Genomic DNA, 27,416 nt, shown 5'->3' with positions numbered 1-27,416 from the left:
ACTACATCCCATCCCTATGATAACAGTCTGGTGGTTGCAGCAGCTAAACATAGGCCTGCTTATATGTCTTCTGTAGGATTTTTGAGGGTGGTTTGGGGGCAGCAGGTGGTGGTTGAGTGGTGGCAGGGAGCACATTTTGTTACCAGAAGGGCTTTTCCTAAGTTGGGTCGCAACAGTGGCACTACCATCATACAAATAGATAGTAAAAATTATAATAATAAAGTGGTCCCCAAATGCACATTTGGGTGAAAGGTCTGAAATAGTTGAAGGCTACTGGCTCAAAGGATGCACCAGTCATGAAACTAGACTCTTAAGTTTATTGTCTCTCCCACAAAAAACGGGACAAGGAAGCTCCTCACAGCCAAGATACAACTAACTCCAGTGCCATCTAGTGACTAAAGAATGTAATCACACTATCCACACATGAAGCTACAAAGGTGGGGAAAACTTAACTGTCACACTGCTAAAAAGTCTCAACAGATAATCTGCCTGAGCAACTCAACAAGTGGGGCAAAAGCAGAATATATTAAGTAAGCTATAAGAATAAAATATAGCTATTGGAAGGAGGCAGGATAAGTGCAAAAAGTTCAGGGTTTTTTAAAAAGTAGATTTGTTATGCTAGGGTGGCAGAGCACTTTAATTATACAAACTTAAATTTATGATATGCATTTGAAACCCTCCTGTGAAATACAATCTAGAGTCATCCAAGTCAAACCCTTGATCTGTTAAGCTCAATTTTGTCTACACTGACTGGCAGCAGCAATCCAGATGGGATCCCTCCACCCCAATCCTACCTAGAGATGTGAGAGATTGAGTCTAGGGAACCTTTAACATGCAGAGCATGTGCTCCATTGAGCTACATCCCATCCCTATGATAACCAGTTACCCTCATTTCTGCCTTTGTAATTTCTAGATTGACTTACTGTAATGTGCTGCATGCATGACTGTCCCTCAAGATGATCCAGAAACCTTAAATGGCTTTAAAACGTAGCTGCCTATAAGTTATCAACCAAAGGCTATTGTAAACATATGATACATATTTTGGAACAACTTCATTGGTTTTCAGTTTGTTTCCAATCCTAGTTCAGGGTGCAGTTTGTGAATTTTAAAGCTGTTCTGTTTTGTAGTACAGAAATAGCAAGGAAGAGATGCTAAATGATAGAGGCTATGAAAGACAGTAACTCATTTCACACTTGACTTATCCAGTCTTCTGTCTCTCGAGAGCCTTAATCAAAATAGTTCTGAGCACACAGATATCTGTCTCCATGCCAACTTTGCTGGGATTTGTAATATATCCTGCAGCCGTTGGCCAGTTTTAGGAAGAAAACATCCAGTAACACATACTAATACAAGGTGCATTTCATATTTAGAAGCTGAATAGCAAGGAGCAACATGGGCATAGAAATACTCAGAATTAATCCTATATATTCCTTTGCACAATATAAATAACTGTCTTAGTTGATCAAGCCAATACTGCATCCTCTATCTAGAACACGCCTTTGCTTTCTCTTGCACTATAAAGCAATATTCTCTCATGTACTGCAAAACAAGCATATCTATGTTGTGGATATATTTCAGTACAATCCTACTGATGTCCACTGTGGTTTGTTCTGGCTATCTGACATTGTATGAACAACACAACCAAAGTTGTTCCTAATTAGTTGCCACCCTTTTTCTTGGAAACCTACATTGCTTTTTTACAGCTGCATGACAGGCAGGAATTCAGCAAATGAACCATTACTGTGTCTGCATGCTAGGAAAACTTCACCTGCTGAAATTTGCTTTATTATACAGTTATTAATGACAAATGATCCCAGCCAGAAAAGTATTGTCAACTTTACTCCTAATCCATATTTTTTATTCTGTTCTTCTCAATATTGCTTTTTATTGCACAGTATCAAGAAGCCATAAATTAGGACAATAATGCCTACCCACATCAGACGGAATGGTTGTTTCACATTTATTGCAAATACTGTAAGCTGTTTACAGGCAGACTACATTAGGCTGAAAAACGCAATAACCTCGGGGGGGGGGGAATTGTGGCATCTGAAATAACCCCTAATTTCAATTGGTGCAAGTAGCAATAAGCCTGCTGGAATATGAATAGGGTCCGCCATTCTAAAATCTCGTACAGCTGTCAATGCTTCCATGATATCATGGTCCTTTTTAACAGGATACTGTGGGCAATCTAGCCCCTGTGGAATGCCTTGCATGTTTATTAAGAGAGCATGTAACCACAGCAAGACTCTTCTAAGACTGTCTATAGTTAGACTTTTGGAAGAAGCACATGTCCTTCCTAAGTGAGATGGCATCTGGACCTTGTCAAGTGTGTCAGCTTTCGCTCTCAGACTCTTGTTTCCCAGCATATATTTGTGCAGAGATTCCAAGCTGCATTGAGGCTCCACCTTAAGAGTGATATTGTTTTCTTCTCATATTATCACAGTTCAGCCATCAGTGATGAGGATTCTTTTAATGATTTACGAAGATGTAATGCCACAGACAGATGTAGAGGGGAGTTGAGCTCTGTGTCCTATCTTCAGCTTTGCTAACAAAAGGGTTGGGAGTACCAGAATGGGGTTTGGGGAGTTAGAAACTTGTTGTGACATGCCAACTGCCTAGATAGTGACAAACATATTATGAATCTTCACACCCTCATTCCACATTCTGGGCAGCCTTATGCTGGGGGACAGGATGTGGGGACTCATGGTGGGTGATAGTGATATGGAGTACTGGTTATATGGGCACCATGCTTTATGGCTGCAATGGAAGTGACACAAGAATGGCCTCTTTGGGAAGAGGGAGCCCTACTTCAATGGATTTCCCACACCACTAAGAACTGAACTGCTGTAAGGAAGCTTGACAGAAGGATGGAGATGGAAGTTTAGAGTTCCTAGTATGTTCGTAATTTAACACTCTGTTGTCAGTAGCCTCTGCGTTAGAAACAGTAAAGCTTTTCTCGCAATATGACTAGTTGGGGAACTTCTGCAAAACATTTTATGTGGCCTGTAGCCGTTGCTAGAGGACAGTCATTCACATTTGTCCTCCCATCTGTTCCCTAGAGAAAAGTATTTTCTTCTGAGTAATTGAGCTATATAGAAGCCAGTGCATTTCAACATTAAGTTTAGGGCATACTCTTTTAAAAAAAAGAATCTGATCTCACCTGAAGGAGCTGTTTCTCAGAGGTGTTGAAGGCATGACATGGGCCTGCCTTTTCTGGGGCTAGCTGTGAAGCTGCATGCATGTTAAGTTTTTATGTAGGCAGGATTGTTTCCTGCTTTGCTGCATTGCTTCACTTACTTGTTTTTTATACATTGTTATGAGTTTGTGAGGGTAAGCTGTATGCCTGAGCCCCCGTCTAATTCCTGGATCCATCACAGATTCGATTGCTGGAATAGCCAGGCTAGCTTCCTGGTGAGATAATGGCCCTCTAGGTATGGGCTATTAAGATAACAAAGGAACTGGTGCTGTGCCAGACTGAAAATGGGTAGGCCTCCCTCAACTCACTGTTAGTTAGAAAGACAAAGATCAGAGTTGGGAGTTGAGCTATGTGAGCAAGAAGCTAGGCACTGGAAGTGGCAAGTTGAGTAACTGGAAGAAATTGAGCCATGCTTGATTTCTCTTACTGTTGTTATTTATTAAACTTGTATATTGACCTTCATCCAAAGATCCCAGGCTGGTTCACAAGGCTGTGGCTATGGGAGAAGCAAGAACCTTTTGGGGTGTTAATGCTCAGGTTACATATGTCTGTAAATAAACCATATATTATAAATGCACCACAGTCTCCACTGTCCCTCATTCCAAGGAAACTGAACCCTGTATAAGTGAGCAGCAATATATTACTTGTGCATTTTAGGTTGATTTATCCCTGTTTTGTTTTTATCCTTTCCATTAATTTTTTGTGTGTTTGTGTGTTTGTAAGTCGCTTTGAGTGTCATTCTTCTTTTTTTTAAAAAAAGTGACTAATACAAATAATGATAATGCAATCCTATAGTTCTAGTATGCACTTGAACCCCTATTGCAAAATACTGAGAGTCTACAGATTGTCCATGCCTTTGTGTGCAAACACTGCATTTGGCAATTTCCTTTTTCAGCCACCAGAAGTCGCACTTCAATGAACAGTTGTGATATGTTGAAGGAAGGGATTGGGAGCCTCAAGTCTGGGGCCCCAAATGCAGTTCCTCCATGCTTCTCTATCTGGCCCTTGAGACTCCCTTGCCCCAGGCAACACAACTCGCCCTCCTTCCTTCACTTTTGCCTGTCTGGAAGTGTCCTTGAACTGTGAGGTGGAGTCTCTTGCTTATATGAAGGGAGAGGCATGTGTATTTTTGTGCATAAAAATCTCTGGCTGTTGCTTGGCTGAAATTGTAGACTTCGGCTGTTTGACCATAATATAGGTAAGAAGCAAGATAAGAAACCTCACCCATCACAGCCATGTACTGGTATCACTGGCTAGCAAGCAAACAAACACCATAGGGACATAATCCAGATGTGTCCTCATAGACAGTGGCTAGCTGCTGCCTCTTAAGTAAAGAAGAAATATAGCAAGTAGCATCTACCAAGCAACTCCTGAGGTATCAGCGTTGCAACCACTTTCACTTTTTATTATGTCTGCAGATTACAACACAAAGAACAAAACTCACCAAGTCTTTAAGCAAAGCAAAATTTATTTTCTATTAGGGCTATTGAGGAAAGATCACAGGATTACTACAATTTCAAACAACATCATGGGGACATATATGCATTTTGCATACATTCCAAGCTTCTTCTGTCCTGCAGTAGATTTACTCTTCACTTTCTATGATTACCTGCCACAAACAAAACAAACAAACTCAGTTCTTGTTAAAATATGAGAAAAATGTGCCGTTTCAGCCACTATCTTTTTGAGAAATGGGAAGCAGGGCTCACACCAGCAGCACTCCTGAAAAACCAGCTCCACCAGGCCTCCTCTTTATCAAGTGGCAGAATGATAGAAGACATTCTATCAGGCTTCCTTAGTAGGAAAGATGAGAAGCAAAGTCATTTGCCTTTCCCAAAGTCCAGCTCCATGAGGCACTTGTGGCCCTGAGTTGTTTCTCAGCCAGCTGTCATCACAAGAAGAACTGTTGAACAATTGGCACCTGAGTTGGCTTTTTTCCTCTTCCCTGCCTGTTCCTTTTCCCATGTCTGTAGCACTTTTTATATTGTAACCAGACTGTCTTGTTTAAATTCATTGTATGTAAGCCACTTAATAATAATAATAATAATAATAATAATAATAATAATAATAATAATAATAATAATTTATTATTTGTATCCCGCCCATCTGGCTGGGTTTCCCCAGCCACTCTGGGCTTCCAACAAAGATTAAGAATACTCAAGAAGCCTCTTTGGCTGAAGAGGGGGGTGCAAATGGTCTGAATAAATGAAGGCCAAATATATTTGAATCCAGCAGTGCCACTCAGCTAATGGTAATGATTCTATCAATGGAAGAGGAAAGGAAGCTCCTTCTACTAGCAATTCCTCAGGCTCTCCCCTAAATCTGCTCTGAGGGACTCCCAACGCTCTGGAGCAGATTTAGGGGATGTGGGACCCGACCTGAGGGGGTGACTAGGGCTTAAATCAGGGTTAGCCAATGTGGTGTCCTCTACATTGGTGGACTACAACTCCCATTATCCCTCACCAATGGCTGTGCTTGCTGGGGCTGATGGAAGTTGTAGTTCAACAGCATCTGGGGGGCACCATGTTGACTATCCCTGGCTTAAATGGATAATATATTTTTGTCTTTGAACTGGGGTTTTACAAGACTAACTCCTGCAAAAGCAAGGGGGCACTTTGGTTTTTTGAGTAAGCCTCTTATCAATACACTGTAGCCTGAAGCCACACTCTCTCCTTGCCTAATTCCATTGGCTTCACTGATGCTGAAGCCACAGCGAATTTGAACCCAGAGCTATTAAGTGTGTTGCTTCTTCCACTCTGTGCAGCATTCTTAATGGCTCCTTTCTGGATGCTCAGATTCCTTTCCATACATCCACTGCTGCAGCAGGGATTTGTAAAAACACAGTTGCATCATTCAGGAGGGACAAATTATTTGGCATCTGTTCTGTGGAGGAACTTACCTTTGTGGTAGAAACTTCCCTGGTCTTTGCTCGAAGCTTATTGACCTGAGACTCAGCAATATCAGCCCTTTCCTCTGCCTCTTCCAGCTCATGTTGCGTTTTCCTGAATTTGGAGAGGTGGACGTTGGCCTGTTGGTCCTATAATCAGAAAGCAATAGCACACAAAAACCCTAAGTCATACCTCTGATGTGAAAGCTGAGACTTTATGCATTTTGTACAAATGACCAAAAATGAAGCTTGTGTCTTTCAAATAACTCACAGCCTCCTCTGCTTGTCTCTTGTAGGATTTGACCTTCAGCTGAAGCTTATCCACCAAGTCCTGTAGCCTTATCACATTCTTCCTGTCCTCTTCACCCTAGAAAAGTGGCACCTGATTAGGTGATACGTAAGTTGTCAAAGAAGTATTGGGAAGCACTGGCTTCTTCCTTTCCCTCTTACCTGGAAAGTCAGTTCTTTGACTCGCCGTTCATACTTGCGAATACCTTTAATGGCTTCTGTGGCTCGCTTCTGCTCCCCCTCTAGTTCAGACTCTAGTTCTCGGATCTAGGAAGTCAAGCAAAACATTAATTTACTTAGCAGCTCTGATATAGGGGCCTCTGACCTATGGAGAATTCTGATGCTTGCCACCAGCTCCCAACCCCAGTGTTTACCCTGGCCTCCATTTTCTGGATCTGCTTCTTCCCTCCTTTCAGAGCAAGTTGTTCTGCTTCATCCAGCCGAAGCTGCAGATCCTTCACTGTCTGATCCAGGTTCTTTTTCATTCTCTCCAGGTGAGCGCTAGTGTCTTGCTCTTTCTTCAGCTCCTCTGCCATCATGGCCGCCTTGACATACAAACAGTAGACCCCAGTCAACAGGTACACTCGGAGCAAAGGGCAGAAGCTCAGCAGAGTTTGAAAGATCAACTTGTGACTACCAGAAATGGCCTGCTGGGACCACCTCAAAAAGTAAGCCACCCCAATGAATGAATTAACATTCAAACTATTAACAAAGGTGCTGGGCTCATTATATAACATTGAACGGAAACACATGAATTTCCATTATCACCGGCATGGTGCAGAGAAGGTCTTCACACAACACTATATGAATGACACATTTCATAGTTCTTGGAGAGGCAGCCATGTCAGTTGGTTGCAGAAGGCACAGCAAAGAATCTTATGGCACCTTAAAGGCTAACACATTAAGACATAAGAATTCATGAATTGGAGCCAAATTCATAATGTTTGTGTGTCACCCATTAGACACAACTACATGAGATCTGCTTTCCTGTGAGGGCATTCCTTGCGGTAGAGGTCTGCATGTGAAATGTTGTGATCATGTAGAAAGAAGAAAGGGCTGATCGTGTACGTCCTTCACCTGAAATCAGCAGGTCTACCTGGTTACACTATTTCCCCAGCCAACAGGGATTGGGGTCAAAGAAGAATGACTCACGTGTGGCCCTAGCTGTGTGACTGACGGACACTTTGTGCAAAACGTATTTAGATTCATTGTTTGTATGATGGCCTACATAGAGTTGTTTGCCACTGTTTTTTCTCTTGCAAAGGCTCTGCGCTTCAACAGCTGCATGGTAGGCAAACGTTCAACAGGGATGGCATGGAAACTCAGTGATGAGGAAAATGCATCCAACTGCTTGCAAATGATAGCATGCTAGTAAAAAGACCAGGGTTTTAAGCAGACCATCTTGCTCTAGAATGATCACTGTGATCAAGTGCCCATGAGCCAACAAAAATTGTTATAGATAACAGCAAGGTTTTGTGGCAACCACTGAAAGAGAAAAGAAGCTCTTACATCTGTGATGGCTTTCTTTGCCTTCTCCTCTGCATTTCTGGCCTCTTTAATGGCATCTTCCACTTCACTTTGAAGTTGAGAAACATCAATTTCCAGCTTCTTCTTTGTGTTAATAAGGCTGGTGTTCTAAACAAAAGACACAGTGAGGATGTTTTAGCGTCTCTTATGCTGCAGTTTCTAGTAATGATTCAGCAATTATTCCTCCTCATACTTGGAGGCAGCATGTCTCTGTTCACCACTATAGAGCATGTCAGTGGCCACAGTCAGACATCAAATGTGAGATTAGATGGACATTTGAACTAATGTAGCATGGCAAGTTTTGTTGTTATAGTGACAACTGTAGCCCATACTTGCGTGTGAAGAAGTTGCACGCGTTCATTTGCATCTAGAAGCTCTTGTTCAGCTAACTTCCTGCCCCTCTCTGTCTGTTCCAGAGCTGCCCGGAGCTCCTCAATCTCAGCCTGCATCAGATTAGCTCGGCGCTCAATCATAGCCACTTGCTCTTTCAGATCTTCTTGGCCTCGGAGGGCATCATCCAAATGTAGCTGTGTGTCCTAAACACAACAGGGGAAAGTGTTTAGCAGAACTGAATTTCTATTATTCATATAAAGCGATAGCGGTTAACATATGACCCTCCAGGATATTGTTGGACTCCAATTCCCATCAGCCCTAGCCAACATGGCCAGTGGTCAAGGACAATGGGAACTGTAATCCAACAACATCTGGAAGGCCACAGATTAACCACTCTTGATATAAAGGATATATTGGAAAGATAAGTACCTTCAGCTGCCCTTGGACGTTCCTGAGGTGTTTCTGTGTCTCAGCTGCAAGACGGTTTGCATGGCTCAGCTGGATCTCCATTTCATTTAAATCTCCCTCCATCTTCTTCTTAATCCTCACAGCTTCATTCCTGCTCCGTATTTCTGCATCCAAGGCACTTTGCATTGTGTCCACTGTTCTTTGGTGGTTCCTCTTCAGCTGATCAATTTCTTCATCCTTCTCGGCAATCTTTCTATCAATCTCGGATCTCACCTGAGTCAACTCAAGCTGAATGCGAAGGATTTTGGCTTCCTCGTGTTCAAGAGCACCCTATTGAGGAAATGTTGGAGAAATAAAGCAGCACAGAGATTTGTGGTTGGAGGAAACTAGGATTATTTTTCTCCTTCTTGATCTTACCACAGTGTATTAAAACATAGTTAACTAATATCTGTTAACAATTTAACGCCAATATGGAAGTCACAGTAGAAGTTTCCTCAAAGATTAGGTGTGATGTGACTTCAGAGAATCCTATATCCATATTGCCCTTTAGCTTAAGCAATGTCCACCATGCCATGATGACCATCTGCCAAACAAATGGTTGGTGGACCAAGCTCAGCTTGGTATGTGGTTTGTGGGAATCCGATGCAACAAATGAGCATCTCCAACTACCACACGCCAAAAGACTTTTATAAAAACCTAATTATTTGCCATTTGTACTTTATTTCCTACTGTTTTTAGGCATCTTACCTCTGCTTCCTCTAGAGCCATCTGCATATCAGATTTCTCCACTTCTATCTGCTTCTTGGCCTTCTCAAGTTCATGGATAATTTTGCCACTTTGACTAATTTGTTCTGTAAGATCAGCTATTTCCTCTAGGAAGAATTAAACATACACACCGCTGATAAAGGGTGAAATGCCTCTATAACTAGAAACACACACACACATGTGCAAAGAGCTGCTCCACAAACAGAGGTGATACTTGTGCCTTCTTCTGTCTGCTTCAGAACAGCTTCAGAACAGTTCACAAAACTCCTTTTTTATACATGAAAGATATCCCAAATGCTCCCAAATCCCAAAGTTGGAACTGCTCACATGGACAAAAATGCATTGTGTGAAATTGAACCAACCAATTGCTGTTGCCAATATTTTCTAAGCACATTTATGAGATTTGTGTGGGGCAGTCAATTCTGAAAACTGCCATTAGTGATATCAAGTTAGCCTTGCCTTCTCATCACAGGACGGGAATGAGAATGTGCAGAGATCTGGAAATTCTGAACGCTTTTAACTCTAATATTTTCTTAAAGTCCTTAAGGCTAGAATGTGCTATGATCTGACAAAGAACATATACACCTGCCTTAGTCTTCTCTTGATTTTTAGTCACAGTTCTGCGCAAAGATGGACAGTTTCTGAATCAGTGCAGCTTCCATGATATGGAGGTGCAGTGATGAGGAAATTTCTGTTTGTTGTACCACTGCTAAAGGCACAGAAAAAAGTTGGCAATCCTTGCATATTCCTGAGATCCTCTGCACTGTGAATTATCATTGCTAGAGTCAAAATAACCAACAAATAGAAAGAAGGCCGAAAAAGGAAACTTACGCTGTAGGTTCTTGTTTTCTCGCTTGATTGTTTCCAGCTGATCTAGTGTCTCCTCATAAGCATTCTTCATTTTGAAAAGTTCAGTGCTCAAGGAGCGCGACTCCTTTAAGGAACCTTCTAGCTCTGACTGGCTCTCTTCATACTTGGTCTTCCATTCTGCCAAAATCTTAACATCCATTGTGTTTGAGTTAGTTAGTTGCCGTTATATTTGCCTATGATTTTTCTTTGCTAAACTAGCCTTCTCAATAGCAGTTCTGGACATCACTGGGAAGAAGGCAGTGATAGTTCACAGTGGGTTTCTCTACCCCTTTATTTTCTGTGTCAGGGGAAATCCAAACAAAGTAAAGGAAGCCTTGGCCGATAAAACTATACACTGCAGTTCCACCAGCTACCACTCTCTATCCCCCAGCAATTCTCTGACAATCTTTTCCCCAAACACCCAATAGCACTCTTGACCTCAGAGCAGAAGAACGTCCCAGGGCATGGTCGGAAAGCACATGACACATCTACCTTGTTAAAGTTAAGCAGCAACTCTAGTTCATGCCTGGATGGAACAACTCCTAGGTACTCTATATGTGCCACCTCAAGTTTCATGATAGAAGAAAGTTGGGATCTTAACATAACTGTGAGTCAGCCATCACAGACCAATTCCCAGTAGCAAAGTAGTCATACAGCCCAGAACCATGTTAAGCATGCTGGGCATAAGTACAGAGGTGATGCATCCCTGAATCCGGAAACCTGAATGGTTTCCCATTAATAAACAAATACAGAGACACATTTGTAAGATCCTTCTGTCACAGAAGGCTATGGGTCACAGGCTATGGGCTCTACATGGTGGCCTCATTCCTCAAATCTCGGCCAAATTGCTGGTGTCCCTCTGACATCAGAGAATGGGCTTAAATATTTCAGTATACCTGAAGGAGTGTCTCCACCCCCATCGTTTGGCCCAGACACTGAGGTCCAGCGCTGAGGGCCTTCTGGCGGTTCCCTCACTGTGAGAAGCAAAGTTATAGGAAACCAAGCAGAGGGCCTCCTCAGTAGTGGCTCCCACCCTGTGGAACGCCCTCCCATCAGATGCAAAGGAATAAACAACTATCTGATGTTTAGAAGACATCTGAAGGCAGCCCTGTTTAGGGACGCTTTTTTTAAATGACTTATGTTTTAATGTATTTTTAATCTCCTGTTGGAAGCTGCCCAGAGTGGGTGGGGTATAAGTAAATTATTATTATTATTATTATTATTATTATTATTATTATTATATTAGTAGTAGGTAGAAGTGAGAGTCAGATTCAGATTCAGAAGCAAGTGGAGTGTATCTGCTAGTTTGAGACGAAGAGCGTCTATTTCTCATCTAAGGGCTGATACTATAGAGGAGAAACACACCTTGTCAAAATTCCTTTGCTTCTTATCCAGAGCAGCTGCTAGTGCATTTGCTCTCTCAACGTCCACCATCATGTCTTCTACTTCACATTGCAGCCTCTGCTTTGTTTTCTCCAGGGAAGCACACTTGGAATTCACAGCTTCAACTTGTTCTTCAGCTTCTTGAAGCCTCTGAGCAAGCTTTTTCCTTAAAGAAGTCAGATTGTAATGATGATGCCCCTTTAACTACTAAGGTTGCCCTTAGTAGCACAGTATAGTTTACAGTGGGATGCGGGTGACGCTGTGGGTTAAACCACAGAGCCTAGGACTTGCCAATCAGAAGGTCGGCGGTTCGAATCCCCGCGACAGGGTGAACTCCCGTTGCTCGGTCCCTGCTCCTGCCAACCTAGCAGTTTGAAAGCACGTCAAAGTGCAAGTAGATAAATAAGTACCGCTCCAGCGGGAAGGTAAACGGCGTTTCCGTGCGCTGCTCTGGTTCACCAGAAGCGGCTTAGTCATGCTGGCCACATGACCCGGAAGCTGTACACCGGCTCCCTCGGCCAATAAAGCAAGATGAGCGCTGCAACCCCAGAGTCAGCCACGACTGGACCTAACGGTCAGGGGTCCCTTTACCTTTACCTATAGTTTACAGTATCTTAGCCACCTGCATGCTTGTAGAACTGATAGGCAAGTCCAAGTAAATTCATATTATAAATCAGGTTATTATGCATTTTGGCAACATCATTAATTAAAATGTGAGTCCTCCTGGCCTTTGGGAGGGGTGTCATATTTTAATCAGAAAGTTATGTTGTCAAATTCTAGTTTATTCTTTAATGTGACAGAATTAATTGGACTAAAATCCAGTCACATGGGTACTATCATCTATAAATCCCAGCACTTTCATGATTTCCACCGTGCTGAAATATATGCTGAAGATCATGAATGTTTGTCCCTTCATCTAAGAATGAGGAACCAAGTGCCCAGTTTGTAGTGTTCTCCCCACATGGATAGGTTACTGTTATGAACATAAAATGTGGTTGAATGTAATGTGTGAAAATGGCTTATTAGCATGCCACTTCTCACCCACAACACTTACTTGGCCTCTTCCAGTTCCTCTGTGCGTTGAATGGCATCTGTCTCATATTTGGTTCTCCACTGGGCCACTTCACTGTTGGCTTTAGACAGGGCACGTTGGAGTTCACTCTTTGCTTCTTGTTCCTCTTCGTATTGTTCCCGGAGCAAGTCACAGTCATGGCGAGCAGATTGTAAGGCATGAGCCAGTGCATTCTTCGCCTAGGAACCGTAAACCATGCATCCATTTATAACTGAATTCATTCCATAGATTCTTACATTGGTGCTCTTGGAACAATGCCTGTGGTGTTTTGCATGTATAATCTCAGAGTAAAGCTATCCTGACAGAAGTCAGGATGAAGCAAGAGGCTACTTTATTCACACAAAACTCAAGCAGTTTACAATGCTGAAGAGACCTATGAGTGCCCAAGAAAGTGTTCCAAGTCTTGGATTACTGTGAATTAAACATGTCGCCTGCAAGACCAGCAGACTCACTGCTGCAATATGTGGTAAAGGGACTCCTGACCATTAGGTCCAGTCGTGGCTGACTCTGGGGCTGCGGCGCTCATCTTGCTTTATTGGCTGAGGGAGCCGGCGTTTGTCCGCAGACAGCTTCCGGGTTATGTGGCCAGCATGACTAAGCCGCTTCTGGCGAACCAGAGCAGTGCACGGAAACGCCGTTTACCTTCCCTAATTGTGACAGTGTTATACAAGATAGTATAGTGATCTGGAGTGAGTTAAAATATTTGTTTATGCCAGTAATACTTACACCTGAAATGTTTAGATTTTTTAAAAAAGGTACCTTGATATTCACAAATAGTGAGTTGGTATTTTGTTTGACAGATATGAGGACAATTAAAAACGGGAGCACAATCCTGTGCATATCTGCTAAGGAGTGAGTTCAGTGAGTCTTGGGCTATAATCCAAACCCATTTTCTCCACCAAACTGAATGCCATTTACTACTCAGTAGTTGTATAGGATTGTGCTGTTATTCCCAGTGCATCTGTAGACCTAGCCTGATAGCATGAGATATAATTAATTTGCATGATGTAGTCATGGTTTCTGCTGACTCCATAAACAAATACATCCCAACTCAACTTTTGGACATAGTTCCAATGACAGCTCATCATGGTACAGTTGTGTTGCATATTGGAAGGGTTGAGAACCTGCTGACAGATGTGTCCACTAAAGTGTTGAAAATTTAAATTAAATTCTTCCTATGTTAATGTATTCCTTTTAATGAATCAAGAGACATGTTCCCCGGCAGTCTAGGCTTATGAATACCTTGCTCTCTTCCTCCAGGTGCCTCTTTAGTTCTTCTATTTGCTGAGTAAATGCTTGCTTGCTTCTGGAAAGCTGGGATATTATGCTCTCCCTTTCCTCAAGTTGACGTGCCAGTTCACCTGTGACCAAAGAAGACAAATTCTTAATTTGCTAATAGCGGTGATGTTCACTATAACCTTAGGTGTGATTCCATATCTCCCAGGCTTAATTCACAGTGTCAGCTCTATTAACCACATGCCTTTAAGAATTATCCCCCCACAACAACCTTCCTTTCACAGAACTGCTAGTCCAGAAGTAGCAGGGCATGAACCTTCCTAGAAAATACACACAGGTCCCACCATCCGCACTTAAAAATTATGCCCAAACCTTGCTATATGCACCACAGATTCACTTATCCAAACAGCCCACTTCCTTGGTTTATTGTGTTTTGTTGGCTGGCAGCAGCCATTTTCAAGCAGAAACCACAGAGAATGGGAAGCAAGACTGGATGAATCAGAGAGCAGGGGAAATAGGACAAATCAGGGAGCAGGAGAGATAGAATGTCAGGGGTTCAGGGACAGAGGCACAGGTGAGGGGGGAGACGGAGAGCGATGGGGAAGAAACCCAGGACAGTGAGGAAGAGGATGACAATGACGTGAGGTCTTCCATGAGTCTCTCAAGTGAATCGGAGGATTCCCAGAAGGGGGCGCCCCTGGTCAAGCCAAGGGGGGTCACAGGGGGGACTTGCCAGGAGCAGGGAAGCAGCAGGGAAACCCCGAGTGGGAGTGGGAGATCGGGGTCGGCTTCCCAGGAGGAACGGAGTGAGAAGGGTGGAGTTCCCAGTGTGACACACGGAGCAGAGCAGGAAGGAGACAGGGGAAGGAGATCGGAGCAGGACGTCCTGCTGGAAGGGGCGGAGAGTAGTACAGGGAGTAGTGTAGCTGTCAAAAGGAAGGTCAGGGGTAGCGAACGCGCGCCAAGTTCAAATGTGGAGGCGCGCGGAAATGCAGAGAGCCCGGAGGAGGAGCCTGGCCCCAAAGCACGAAGGAGGGGGGAACAGGCATCTGAGGGATCCGCATCAGGGGAAAGCAGGAGGGAAGGAACCCAGGGGGGCAGGAAGACCCTGCGGAAAAGAAAGGACAGGAAGAGGTGGTCTAGCACAAGCCTCTTAAACTGGTGTAGAGGCGGCACCGACTCAGAGGGGACTTCAAACGTCTAGGCTAAAAGACGCGGGGCTGCACGCCTCGGTTGTGGAACCAATAATGAACTGCAATAAACATCCTTGTATATAAGAAGAGCTTGGCGTTGGTCTTTTGTGAGCTGAGACCTGAGGCAGCCCCTGACATAGAACAAATCAGTTTTTCCCTCTGTCTCATTTTTGCTGATGAGTTGCAGCCGTTTCAAGAAGAAACTATGGAGGTGGGGAAGATATCAGACAATTCCCGCATTAGAAATGTTTCCATAGGAAACCATGGAAATTGTGGACTGGTTATATATAGACACACCTAACAATTTCCAGGAAATGCATTGGGGTCGTAAAACAGGACCTGCATGTACACTCCAACATAAAAGTCTAATCCCTATTATACTGGACTTGGGGTTTGCTGCTCAGTGATGCTTGAAATTCACTCTGAATTTGCTGGAGACAGTTTTGAATGCCTCTTTTTTTTTAATGTTCAGTGCATCTTACAAAGCAGAAGTGTGCACAGCGGCTCCCATGGCGAGATAGTTGTGAGCGAAGTGTGGGTGCAGCTCATTTCTCACTAACGAGCAGCTTGCAAGTTGCACCAGAAGCACAAAATGAAAAAGCGCAAGTCATTTGTGTTCCCTCTTTTGTGCATCAGATGAACTCCCTTCCGCGTTTTATTAGCCCTCATGTTCCAGGGCTCAGCCTGACATTTGCAATACGGATTCAGAGGTTTAGTCTAACATTTTGCTTTCTCTTCATCTGCCATTGCACCGGTTATTCAACTTCCCTTGTTACTTCAGCAACAAGCTAGAATAAAGTTCCAAGAATACTCTTTAAAAAATGAAAATCTACCTCCACACTCAACCACCAGATGATCACCTCAGTGCTCTGCCAGCAGAATACTTGAATTTAAACCAGTTTAGCCCCATGAAAGCCTGGTTTGTGTTTTTTTATTGGTGCTTCTGAAAGCTAACCTCAGAAGCACAGACTAAAAATGTGTTGCAGGAACATGAGACATTGCATAGATTCCACAGAACATAAATAATAAAAACCGTTCACCTTGAAGCAAATGATGGAAAGAAAACTCTGGAATGGCCCTTGTTTGCATCTTGCATTCCCACTGTTTTCCCCCTTACCTGACTCAGCCTGTAGACGGGCTTTCTGTGTTGTTAGATCAGTCACTGATCTCTGGTTTTCTTCAGATTTGGCCTTTATTTCACTGAGCTGGTCCTCTAATGTACGACACATTTTCTCTAAATTAGCCTGCGGTAGTAAGAAGTGAAATGAATCAGGCTACATTATGCAGTCAGTCATGCATGTGTGTTTACTGAGAAAGTCAAAAGGAAACACACACAAAAGGAATAATTTATTGTGAACAAAGAAAAATACATCTCAAAAATGCTGAAATGGATGAATGTTTATTATTAAATTAGCCCAATGCGTTTTGGTTCAAGTGCCTCCTTCTAGGGCTTATATGTTTCTGCCCAAAAATCATCTGCTTCAAAGACCTTGCTGGGCAAAAGATCACCTTTTCAGAATATTTGAGATACATTTCTTCTTTTTGTTCACAGCTAAGAATGTACATATTGTAGTCTGGACTGTGAAGAACTACTCAAATTTACTTTCAAATACCTTAGACTTGGTAACGGATTCGAGATTGCTGGCCAGGTCATCAATCTCCATTTTGCACTCGCTCTTTTCCTTCTCCAACTTTTGTTTGACACGTTGCAGGTTATCGATTTGCTCCCCAAGCTCCGCCATACTATCAGCATGCTTCTTGCGGAGAGTTGCTACTGTAGCTTCATGCTGCAGGGCAGATTCCTCCAGGTCACGCCTCATTTTCTGGAATTCTGCCTCCCGCTTCTTGTTAATTTCAATCTGGGCCGAAGTGGCCCCTCCAGCTTCTTCAAGCCTCTCGCTGATTTCCTCTAGTTCACGCGCCAATTCAGCCCGCTGCTTTTCTGCCTTCCCCCGAGTTGCCCTCTCAGACTCAATCTCCTCTTCCAGTTCCTCAATACGAGCCTACACAGGAGGAGGAGGAGGAGGAAGTGGTTATGGTTACCAGTAGTTGATAATGAAGTTGTTGGTTATGTGAAGATGCTTCTTCACAAAGGTTCATAAATCAAAGAACGAGAGATAAGGAAAGGAGAGACCAGGAGCTCACAATCTAAAATCAACAGTGGCGAGATGGAAGATGCTAAGATAATAGCGAGAAAATGCAGTTACATGTACTTGGGCAAGGCTGCAGTTGGGAATAAGAATTCAAGAGGTTAAGGCAAAGGCTTTGTAAAACGGGAGAATTTAGAAGGCCGGATTTGGAGAAAAAGAGACATTACATTTTCAGGGAGGAAATTCCAAGTAAAAGGGGCAGTGAGGAAAATGGAGGGAACTGGTGGAAGAGCAGGGCTGGCCCACCCATAAAGCAGAGTGAAGCAGGCACCTCAGGTCAGGGGTCAGTAAACTTTTTCAGCAGGGGGCCGGTCCACTGTCCCTCAGACCTTGTGGGGGGCCGGACTATATTTTGGAGAGAGAAAAAATTAATGAATTCCTATGCCCCACAAATAACCCAGAGATACATTTTAAATAGAAGGAGACATTCTACTCATGTAAAAACACACTGATTCCTGGACTGTCCGCGGGCCGGATTTAGAAGGCGATTGGGCCACATCCGGCCCCCGGGTCTTAGGTTGCCTACCGCTGCTTCAGGTGATGGAAGCCCTTGCAGGAGCGCCCCCACGGGCACCACACCTCCACTGCTGCTGGTGGAGAAGCAATGCTGGCATTGGCGCCAATTTCCAGCAACATAGGAAAGGGGTGCTTCAGCAGGTGCAGTGCGGTGGGACGTGACACCCTTGCGGAAGGGATCAGGAGACTTTGGGCATCAAGCGTGAGAGAGTTGCAAGGAGCAAAGGACAAAACCAGGGATATATTGGGAAATATTAGCAGAAAGTCAGGTTGGGGGTTGTACTGGCCATAGATGGAAATGAGAAGCATAGTGACATAGAAGAGCTGCTTCAGACACACACATTTGAAAATAGATTGTAATCTAATGTAATGAGGCTGGTGAAAACCAACTATTCAAAACAACAAAAATTTGAAAATGGAGCCACTGTGGTCCTAATTCTTTGTGTCCAAACATATACTTGAAACAAATTAATCCTATTAAAATTCTGTCTTTCATTGCTTACAGACAACCTGTTTACTCAGCATTCATTTTTTGAACAACAATTGTGTAGTGGTTATACAACATCACCTTCTGGCTGTAGTTACCCCACACTTTCTAGTGCTTTTTCCTGTCACTTTTCTTATCGAATAAAGTTGGATGTGTAAAAATGTACTGATTTGTTGCACAAGAGTGCTGTGGGATTGTTCCTCTTTATTGTAATGTACCCACTTTCTTAAGGGTGGGTTATGATGGTGCCGTTACTGTGCTAAGGGCATATACCAGCATCTACCCAAATGGGTGGTAGATCTGCACAAGAGTGTGCTGAAGTCTGGACTCAGTCTTACAAGGAGGGCATGTTTCATTATATCATGTTTACGTATCAAAGATTATTTATAATCAGACATTTTAATTCTTGTTACCAAGTGAAAATGAGCTGGGATACTAGAATGAAGACAACAATTTATACCTGAAGTTCTTTGATTTTCTTCTGCAGCTGGATACCCAAAGTTTGCTCGTCTTCAATTTTGCTTTGCATTTGACTGTACTCAAAGTCTTTCCTATAAAGGAATTGAAGAGGCAGTTTAATTAAAACGCTACCCCATAAACATATTTTAATATGCAACTACATATTTATGATTTCCGTACTTCTTCAGCTTTTCTTCTAGCTGCTGTTTATCATTTTCCAGATCCATTATGGATTCCTGGGCAAGTTTCAAGTCCCCTTCTAACTTTCTCTTAGCTCTTTCAAGATCCATGCGGATTTTCTTTTCCTGTTCCAAGGAGCCTTCCAGCTGCAACAAAAGCTTAATGTTAGTGCCAGTCTGAGAGATTTTTATAATGGGAAATTACTGATTCCTTGGGTTAAACTCAATATTAACAAAGTATGAAGAATGGACATTTGCTAGCAGGAAAGTGAGCATCTCTGTGTATATCTCCAGCTAAGATGAGAGGCAAAAAACCCCCAACACCCTTCAGAATCCTCCTTCCCCATTGTCACACAAATATCAGTGCAAGGGTAGTGTTCCTTATCCACTATTGTTTTCCTAATGTTGTGCTTCCAGAGGATCTCCTCTGAACTCAGGGACCTTTAAGCCAGCTTATTCAGGGGGAAATATGTATGTTAGCAGGAGAGCCCTGTGTACTGTTATGTGCAAGTTCCACTTGGGCACATTAACAGGCTCAAAAACAAACTTTGTTAACTTAGGTGTTTCATTTTCATTTCATTTCTTAATTTTTACATTGCTATAACTCAAGGTAGCTTATAACAATCCAGTCCAAATTAAGTAAGTCATCATGAAAAAATATCATGCAAAGTTCAAGAATGACTGGGATTAGCTGTCTCACATCATCAACTTGCTGCTCCAGCTTGGTTTTCGCTTTAGTGAGAGTGTTAACTTTGTCTTCTTCAGCTTGTAGATCATCAAGAGCTTGTTGGTGGGCCTCTTGGAGGGCTTTCTTCTCCTTAGTTAATTTTACAATAGTTTCATCCAAAACTGCCATTTCTTCTGTTAAGTTCTTCACCTACAAAACACAGCATAAGATTGTTGATGGTGTCGAGATCAGCTGAAATACTGATTAAGGACGATTAAGGACAGACATTGTAAGGATAGGATCATTGTCAGCTTACTCTTTGCCTTTGTCCTTAACTTACTGTCTTTAATTGCGGAGGTAGAGGCACGAGATGGGAAGCCGTTTTACATAAGAAATTAGCAATTTGTAACACGAGAGTGAAAAGTGTGACAATTTTTCAAAACTTTAAATGGCAATTGAATATCTTGGCAGATAGAAAAACAGATGAACGGGAAACGGCATTTTGAAGGCAATATTAAAGGTTACCTTGTTTTCAGTGGCATGCTTCTCCTTTTCAACCTTAGCCAGTGTTAACTCCAGGTCATCAATATCTTTCTTCAGTTCGGAGCACTCATCTTCCAGTTTCCTTTTCTTGGCTGTCAGCTCTGCATTCAGCTCTTCTTCGTCCTCCGCTCGTTCAGTCAGCTCCTTGATTTTTGCCTCCAGCTGGATTTTGGTTTTGATCAGCTGGTCACACCTCTCCTCAGCATCTGCCAAACTTTCACTTTCCTTGTTAGAGAAAAGCGCATCATGTGTATTATCATTCAACTCCATCAGGCAGTATAACAGTATACCACTTTCTAAATTGCCCTCCCCCTTTAAAGGCAGCTAAAAGCTTTGACTTCTCTCCATTTTATCTTCATAACTGGGATCCAAACCAATTCCAAGTCATCAAGGTGGCTTTAGACTTGTGTTTGTCAAATGACAGCCACACATGACATGCTGCTTTAAAAACTGGTAAGAGGAGGGAAGGTTTTCAAAGACAGCTTCTGTTATGGCATGAGGGATGTCTTCTGTTCCAGGGGATTGGAGAACAAACAAACAAACAAATATCACACCAGCTGGACACAAATTCATAGAAATTCCTAAGCATGTCTTTGCACCTCAGCCCATTAGTGTGTATCTTTTTGCAAGGTGGACCATTCAGATCCAACATCATAATCACTTCCACCTTCCCACTATATTTACGCCTTCTCTTCCATCTCTGTGTTTGATTTCAAGATTTGGTGGTCACTTTAAATATATATATATGAAGTGACACTGTAGCATTAGTTCAAGATGGGGTTATCTGTGCTGTACCTATATAGCCAAAAAGGAAATGAAATACAAGAGAAGAAGGGAGGAGTTTTGTGGTGGCAATATGACCTCTAAGACTGTATGCTGTTTATTGTCTCTTGTTTACTGAGAATAATTCAGGGTGGGTTGCGCTGTGTCTGTGTGTGTGTGTGTGTGTGTGTGAGAGAGAGAGAGAGAGAGAGAGAGAGAGAGAAGAGAGCGAGAGAGAGAAAGTAAGTATAAAGGCTATGTTTGTAAGCTTTTTCAACTGCTTGTGTTACCATTTGACTTTAACTGGCTATTCTTCAAACTTAGCATAAGTAACTGTTCTGGCTGAAGGAAGGATGGATCTGAAAAGGATCCAGCCAATAGGCAATCCAGCTACCTAGCTGTAGCAAGTTTTCCTACAGTAACTGATGGAAGGGCTTTCCCTTCTCAATTACAGCAAAGGTGACTGGCATAGCTGTCAACTTTTCCCTTTTCTTGCGAGAAATCCTATTCGGAATAAGGGAATTTCCCTTTAAAAAAGGGAAACCTTGACAGCTATGGTGACTGGTCATCTGCTGCCCAGGGTGCCAGGTGAAAACAAAGGAAGGACAGGCCAAATGCAAGACGACAGCAATAGGAAGGAGCGTGGCATGAGGCAAAACAGCCCCATAATAGAAAAAGGCAGCTCATGAACAGCCTGAGATGGATGTGAAGGGCAGCAGGGTAAGTAGTGGCATGTCAGAGTATAGATCTTACTGGGAGCTTGCTGTGAAGTTGCTGACGCAATCTATAGATCTCAACTGGGGACAGCTGACTGACGGGGAGAGGGAAAGGCCTGATGAGATAGCGATAATTTAATAATTTGCTTAGAGCACCACATTTCCTAAAACTGACCCTGGGGAGATATTTGTGAATTACTCACAGACTGCACTTGAAGCTGCAAGTCATTTTTCTCCTGCAGCAAAGAGACCATTTTCTCTTCCAGTTCCTTCCTTTTGGCTTCAGATTTAGCAAGTTCTTCTTTGGTTTTTTTAAACTCTTCTTTCATGTTGGCGAATTCTTTCTCTGCCTCTGCACTCCTCAGCAGTGGCTTAATCTTGAAAAACAGCTTCATCCAAGGCCAGTGTTTGACGTTCATGAATGAGCGAATGTTGTACTGGATGGTGAAGATAGCTTCCCTGTGATGGAACCAATTCACAGAGTTACTCATTGCAGAAAGTTAAAGCTCAGGAGCTCCTTAATGAGGCTTAAACTGCAAAATTTCAAGAGGCTCGCCTGCAAATAATTAAATGAATATGCAACTACTTGACCATTTAGCTCCCTTAACTCAGGGGTGGGAAAACCTTTTAAGCCCAGCAGCTACATTCCCTTCTGGGACCACATGCCAGAGGGTGGATGGGGCTGGAGGCAAAACTAGATAGAGCAGGGACATCCAACTCCCAATAGACGGCAGTCTACTCACAGTATAAAAAAACTGGCAGTGATCTAGCCATTTTCATTGGATGGAACACAGTTGTTGAGCTTTTTTGGGAAAGCCAAAGTTGTTGAGCGTTTTTTTTTGGGAGCCAAAGCTGTTGAGTTTTTTTCCTTTTGGGGGGGGGAGATCACTGAGGGGCCAAAGATCCACCAGGATCTACCAGAAACACCCCGTGATCTACCAGTAGATCGGGATCTACCTGTTGGACATGCCTGAGATAGAGCAATGAAATTTTACAATTGCGCAGTAGGCTAGTTTCTCCATACACACCCTGTCCTCCATCCAGGAAAGCAAATTGAAGTTCAAGGGCACATTCCAAGCTGGCAAAAACACTCAGAAGGATGCAAAGCAGGCCCAGTGATGGGTGGAGAGGGTCAGATAAGCCTGAGGTTGCCCACTCCTCCCTTAACTTGAGCGAAATAGTGTTCATCACCCCTCTTCTGAAAAATCTGATTTAGCACCTACAGTTAACAGAATTTCAAGAGACCTGTAGCAGATATCTTTTGGTGCAAGCCCTACCATATCTACTCAGAAGTAAATCCATTGGTGCTTTCTGCCAGGTAAGCGAGGTTGAGATTGCAGTTTAAGCAATTAGTTTCAGTTCGCCAGCATTTCTATGTATAACAGAAGAGGTGAGGTCTGCTCCTATAGCCCAAGGAGCTTTTAGCAGCATGATAGGGTTACATAGGCACAACACAGAGGGGGTCGGGAGAAGTAGAAATTTCAAGGAGTGTTTCAAAAATATCATTTGTAGGGTATCTTTCCTCTAACACTTCTGGGGAATCAAGGTGCGGGCGGGCGGGGAGGGGAGGCTCTGCATCTAGTAAAGTGAAGCTCCCTGGTGTAAACCTGGGGAGAAACATTATACCTTCTTTCCACCATTTTTTGGTATTCTGCTCTCATGAGGTACCCTCTGCACATAGCTTGTGTGCGAGTGATGAGCAGTGCTAGACGTTCGTCTCTCATCTCTTCCAAAAGGCCCAGCAACCCAGCCTTGAAAAACACCTAAAAAGAGAAGGCAAAGTATAGTCGCTGCCCAAGTAGAGCCACCGCTTGTACTCTTCTCAGCACAGAGAAGTGCTTACTTTGGTGTGTCCAAATTTGTACTGGGTGTGATCAATATCAATAGATCCCAGCAGTTTCTCACAGGCTTTCTTGCTGTCCATAAACTGGCCCTCTGGGATAGCACTAGCATTCAGAACGCGGTATCTGTCCATTTAAACACAAACAGGTTTTAGCGCTCTAAACAGTGGAGAAGGAAGAAGCTCTTTCCCACTAGCAAACACTTCTAAACAGCTTAGGTAACTGCCCATAAATAGGCAGGAAGATTGTGGTTAGTTTGAGGAGGCTATGATACTTTTTATCCAAATATTTATTTGTATTGTACAAAATCCTAAAGGGAAGTTCCCCAGGCAGGGCAGCATTAAAAAGCATATTTTCTGCAAAAAAATCCCATTGAATCTAAATTATAGTATAGAAAGTGATGCTCAAGCAGGCACAGGTGTCATTGTTATCCAGAATTCTAGACAGTGTTTTCCTAACAAATTGCCTCAATGCAAATTAGGAGGATCATAATAAATGTAGCTGAGACCTTTGTTTAAAATCCCCATATAAGATTCTGTTTGGAAATCCCTTCCTGCAGATTCGAATGCCTTCAAGCACTCCATTACACCGTAGCTGGTGCAGAACAAGCCTGTGATCCATTGCACCTGTTGAAGAGAAAACCTAAATAGCAGCTTTCCCTGATACTCGACTGAACTCCTGCTGGAAATGGATGTCAGAATGTCTTAGTTACCTGGAGTTTTAGTTTCATTGGGGATGATGCAGCGCACAAAATGTGGGTGAGTTGTCCGCAAGTTGCTCATCAGTTTGTTCAAATTTTCCTGTAATTTGAAAATTTATATTAAATGCTGTTAAAATTTTATTATTCTGATAAAAGGAGCCATATTATATTTATTTACAAATGTTCTTCTTCTTCCACATACCCTAAAATAAAATTGAAATGTGTAGGCTAATAAGGTCTGCTCCCCAAAAATGGAAATAAGATTAATATATTTGTTACATTTACTGTACTTACCCCCACTCCAAGATCTAAACCTTATTATATACAAGCTTAATACCCATAAGCTCACCTTTAATATTGTTTATTTTATCATTTCTAATTATTATACTTTCTGATTCCTTTGTAATTTAAGTAATGACGATCACATGAAAAAAGCAAAATTGTTGGGGTGTGTTGTTGTTGTTGTTTTAAAAAAAGTACCCAGCTCAGATGCATGATGAGTTTAGTCCAGCATTCAGTTTCCAACAAAGGGTCAAAGTCAAATGCATCACTGGGTGATATATGCTCTTAGGCACATCTATAAGCCATCCACCATTTGAGCTAATGGCACCACATATACAAACTATTGACTATCCAATTAATGAGATTTGCTTCTGCAAAAATATATTTATTGCAGCAGGACACCTGTCTTTCTGGGGATGCCTGCAAGCCTTACCCTGAAAAGTGCAGAAACAGTTTGGAAGGAAGACCCCTTCTTCTTGGCAGCTTTCTTCTTAGTAGCACCACCACTTTCAGCTGCAAAGCAAGACGTAAGTACAATTGGCGATATTTCTGGTCAGCCATTCTGGCTATCCTTCTAACCATGGTCAGTGCAAGAGGTCACAGAGTTTTAAGCCAAATATAATAGATCAGGATGGCCCAAATTTTCATACCAAGTGGGCTAAAAGACACGGAACCCACAGGCCACACACTGCCTTATCAGAGAGGTGGGGTGGGGAGTGAGGCCAAAATTTGACACACCCACCCAAGTCCTTACAGTGCCTTCCCAAAGCTGGCTAAGTGAGGCACCAGGCTTTGGGGAGGAGGCTTTAGCTTGGTTCTTGAGCGCTCACACCACCTGACCAAAGCTAGGAAAGCACTAACTAGGCTTTGGGAAGGAGGAGGGAGGACTCTAGGACTCTGTCAGAGCCCTCACACCTCCTGCCCAAAGTCCAGTGCCTTGCTTAGCCAGCTTTGGAAAGGCAGCATGAGAACTGGGGGGTGCATCAAATGTTGCCAGAAAAGGCCTTGAGGGCCATGTGTTGGACCACTCTGTAATAGATGAAGATAACATACCATCCTCTATGGTAGCAAAGGCAGCATAAAGATTGGCCAGAATCTTAATTGATGATTTCTGATAGAGTCCCACAACAGTTTCATTCAAAGGGTCTTTGTTCTTCTCCAGCCAGCCAGCGATATTGTAGTCCACAATCCCTGCATAGTGGACCAAGGAGAAGTGGGCCTCAGCCTTGCCTTTGACAGGCTTAGGTTTCTGGAAATTAGCAGATTTTCCAAGATGCTGGTCATAGAGCTTGTTCTTGAAAGAAGTGTCAGTTGCCTTAGGAAACATGCACTCCTCTTCCAGGATGGAGAAAATGCCCATTGGCTAAATGGAAAAACAAACAAGTTTTATTTCAGATATGTATTTCTATGAAGTGGATATTTATTTACAAGGCAACAGGGGTGGATCTATTATGAAACTAATGAAGCTTAAGCTTCAGGGGCCCTAATCCCGGAGGGGTCCCAGAAGTGATGTTATTCCACATTGCTTTGAAAAAATTGGGTCTAGTAGATCCAGTTTCAGTCACATGACTCAAACGGATTAATTTTTTGCTGTATGTATTTCACCAATTCCAAAGTTTGAGAGTCAGTAGCACAGATGTTGTAAAGGTGAAGTGTCACGGTACAGCAATTTTAAGCAAAATCTGAGATGTTGTAGTTTATATATATATAGTGATCTGTCATAGAACAACCCCATTGAAGAAGATAACAGCGGTTACCCAGACCTTGTTGCTGGTTGTGAAGGGGTCCCAATAACAGTTCAGGTTTCAGGGCCTCAAAAATCAAGGTCCGGCACTGCAAGACAATATGGCAAATATACCTTCTCAATAAGCTCAATGCAGGCAGCCAAATCCATTCCAAAGTCTATGAAAGTCCACTCAATCCCCTCCTTCTTGTATTCCTCTTGTTCCAGCACAAACATGTGATGGTTGAAAAACTGTTGCAGTTTCTCATTGGTGAAGTTGATGCAGAGCTGCTCCAGGCTGTTGAACTAATACCAGAATATATTATGTTAATATGATGACTTTGGCTTCAAAGGTACACAGGTAAGCAGTTTTTAGAATTAATTCTTCACAATTTTTAGAGGAAAGAAGGGGGCTATGCAGAAGGGAATAGTGGAATATTTTCTTAATTAATGGTACCTCTTTGAGGTTAGGGATTAACTTGTCCCTCTCCAAAAGGGAAGAGAAGGTGCGAGCATGGGAAATTATTCTTCCCCTTCCCCATATCACCCATTACAACCATACTCTGGGACAGAGTGCACAAGGCAAAATATATTTATATAAATATTTATAAGCCGACTTTCTGGAACCAGTTCAGCCTAGGCAGTTAATTTGGCTGTTACAAGAGAGGCAAGAAGTTGCAATGGGTCTACATACCTCAAAGATTTCAAAGCCTGCAATATCTAAGACCCCAATGAAGTGTTGCCTGGACAGCTTTGTATCCAGCTGTTGGTTGATGCGAAGTACCATCCAGAAAAAGAGCTTTTCATAGACAGATTTGGAAAGGGCATTGACAGCATGATGCACCTGCAGGCAACAGTCCAGACAGTTAGGGGCCACTACATAGTTAAACAATGTTGCTGAAACAAGTCACTGCACAAGTTGTTAGAGCTCAATTGGTAGAGCATAAGGCTGTTAATCTCAGGATTGTGGGTTTGAGCCCCACGTTGGACAAAATGTTCCTGCATTGCAGGGGGTTGGACTAGACGACCCTTGTGGTCCCTTCCAATTGTGATTCCATGAATCACTGTCTGGCCTAGGATATGGAATGACCCAGGAATAATAGTGTTAGCTAGTTAAGATGGAAACTGAATGATCCCAGCTCAGAAACCCACCACAAGAGGTGAGTAGTTTAATTCTCTGGTCTTTCTGCTTCAAACTTCTCCTTCCAAGTTGGGTTGGGGAATACAAGTTGCTTTACCACAGGGCTTCCTGAA

The 27,416-nt window shown here is 42.8% G+C and overlaps 1 protein-coding gene and 1 long non-coding RNA gene across 6 annotated transcripts in view; one reads left to right on the top strand and one right to left on the bottom strand.

The window, feature by feature from the left end:
- The window catches only part of LOC308582171, a 72,160-nt gene that overhangs the window by 5,501 nt on the left and 39,243 nt on the right, over positions 1-27,416 (top strand). For all 5 annotated transcript variants that reach the window (XR_014005529.1, XR_014005530.1, XR_014005531.1 and 2 more), the window contains exons 3-8: positions 6,380-6,480; positions 6,866-7,039; positions 21,453-21,620; positions 24,017-24,215; positions 24,834-24,966; positions 26,391-26,523. This is a non-coding gene — a long non-coding RNA (uncharacterized lncRNA). The remainder of the gene's footprint in view (positions 1-6,379; positions 6,481-6,865; positions 7,040-21,452; positions 21,621-24,016; positions 24,216-24,833; positions 24,967-26,390; positions 26,524-27,416) is intronic.
- Positions 4,647-27,416, bottom strand: part of LOC308582163 (myosin-3) — a 33,520-nt gene continuing 10,750 nt past the window's right edge. Inside the window, exons 13-40 of the mRNA XM_081185046.1 lie at positions 26,857-27,006; positions 26,298-26,468; positions 25,493-25,802; positions 24,873-24,952; positions 24,170-24,257; positions 23,966-24,083; positions 23,460-23,583; positions 23,243-23,379; positions 21,820-22,075; positions 20,121-20,363; positions 19,629-19,805; positions 18,930-19,075; positions 18,751-18,841; positions 16,751-17,140; positions 16,255-16,381; positions 13,951-14,069; positions 12,691-12,887; positions 11,619-11,802; positions 10,236-10,401; positions 9,387-9,511; positions 8,661-8,969; positions 8,231-8,434; positions 7,881-8,006; positions 6,746-6,916; positions 6,534-6,638; positions 6,355-6,450; positions 6,096-6,233; positions 4,647-4,805 (exon numbers count right to left, since the gene is read on the bottom strand). Of these exons, the coding sequence (XP_081041172.1) occupies positions 4,782-4,805; positions 6,096-6,233; positions 6,355-6,450; positions 6,534-6,638; positions 6,746-6,916; positions 7,881-8,006; positions 8,231-8,434; positions 8,661-8,969; positions 9,387-9,511; positions 10,236-10,401; positions 11,619-11,802; positions 12,691-12,887; positions 13,951-14,069; positions 16,255-16,381; positions 16,751-17,140; positions 18,751-18,841; positions 18,930-19,075; positions 19,629-19,805; positions 20,121-20,363; positions 21,820-22,075; positions 23,243-23,379; positions 23,460-23,583; positions 23,966-24,083; positions 24,170-24,257; positions 24,873-24,952; positions 25,493-25,802; positions 26,298-26,468; positions 26,857-27,006 (4,572 nt within the window). The 3' untranslated portion in view covers positions 4,647-4,781. The remainder of the gene's footprint in view (positions 4,806-6,095; positions 6,234-6,354; positions 6,451-6,533; positions 6,639-6,745; positions 6,917-7,880; positions 8,007-8,230; positions 8,435-8,660; positions 8,970-9,386; positions 9,512-10,235; positions 10,402-11,618; positions 11,803-12,690; positions 12,888-13,950; positions 14,070-16,254; positions 16,382-16,750; positions 17,141-18,750; positions 18,842-18,929; positions 19,076-19,628; positions 19,806-20,120; positions 20,364-21,819; positions 22,076-23,242; positions 23,380-23,459; positions 23,584-23,965; positions 24,084-24,169; positions 24,258-24,872; positions 24,953-25,492; positions 25,803-26,297; positions 26,469-26,856; positions 27,007-27,416) is intronic.

This window comes from Podarcis bocagei, assembly GCF_964188305.1.
Source record: "Podarcis bocagei genome assembly, chromosome: 2".
Lineage (NCBI taxonomy): Eukaryota > Metazoa > Chordata > Lepidosauria > Squamata > Lacertidae > Podarcis > Podarcis bocagei.
This window is presented reverse-complemented; position numbering and strand designations above follow the sequence as displayed.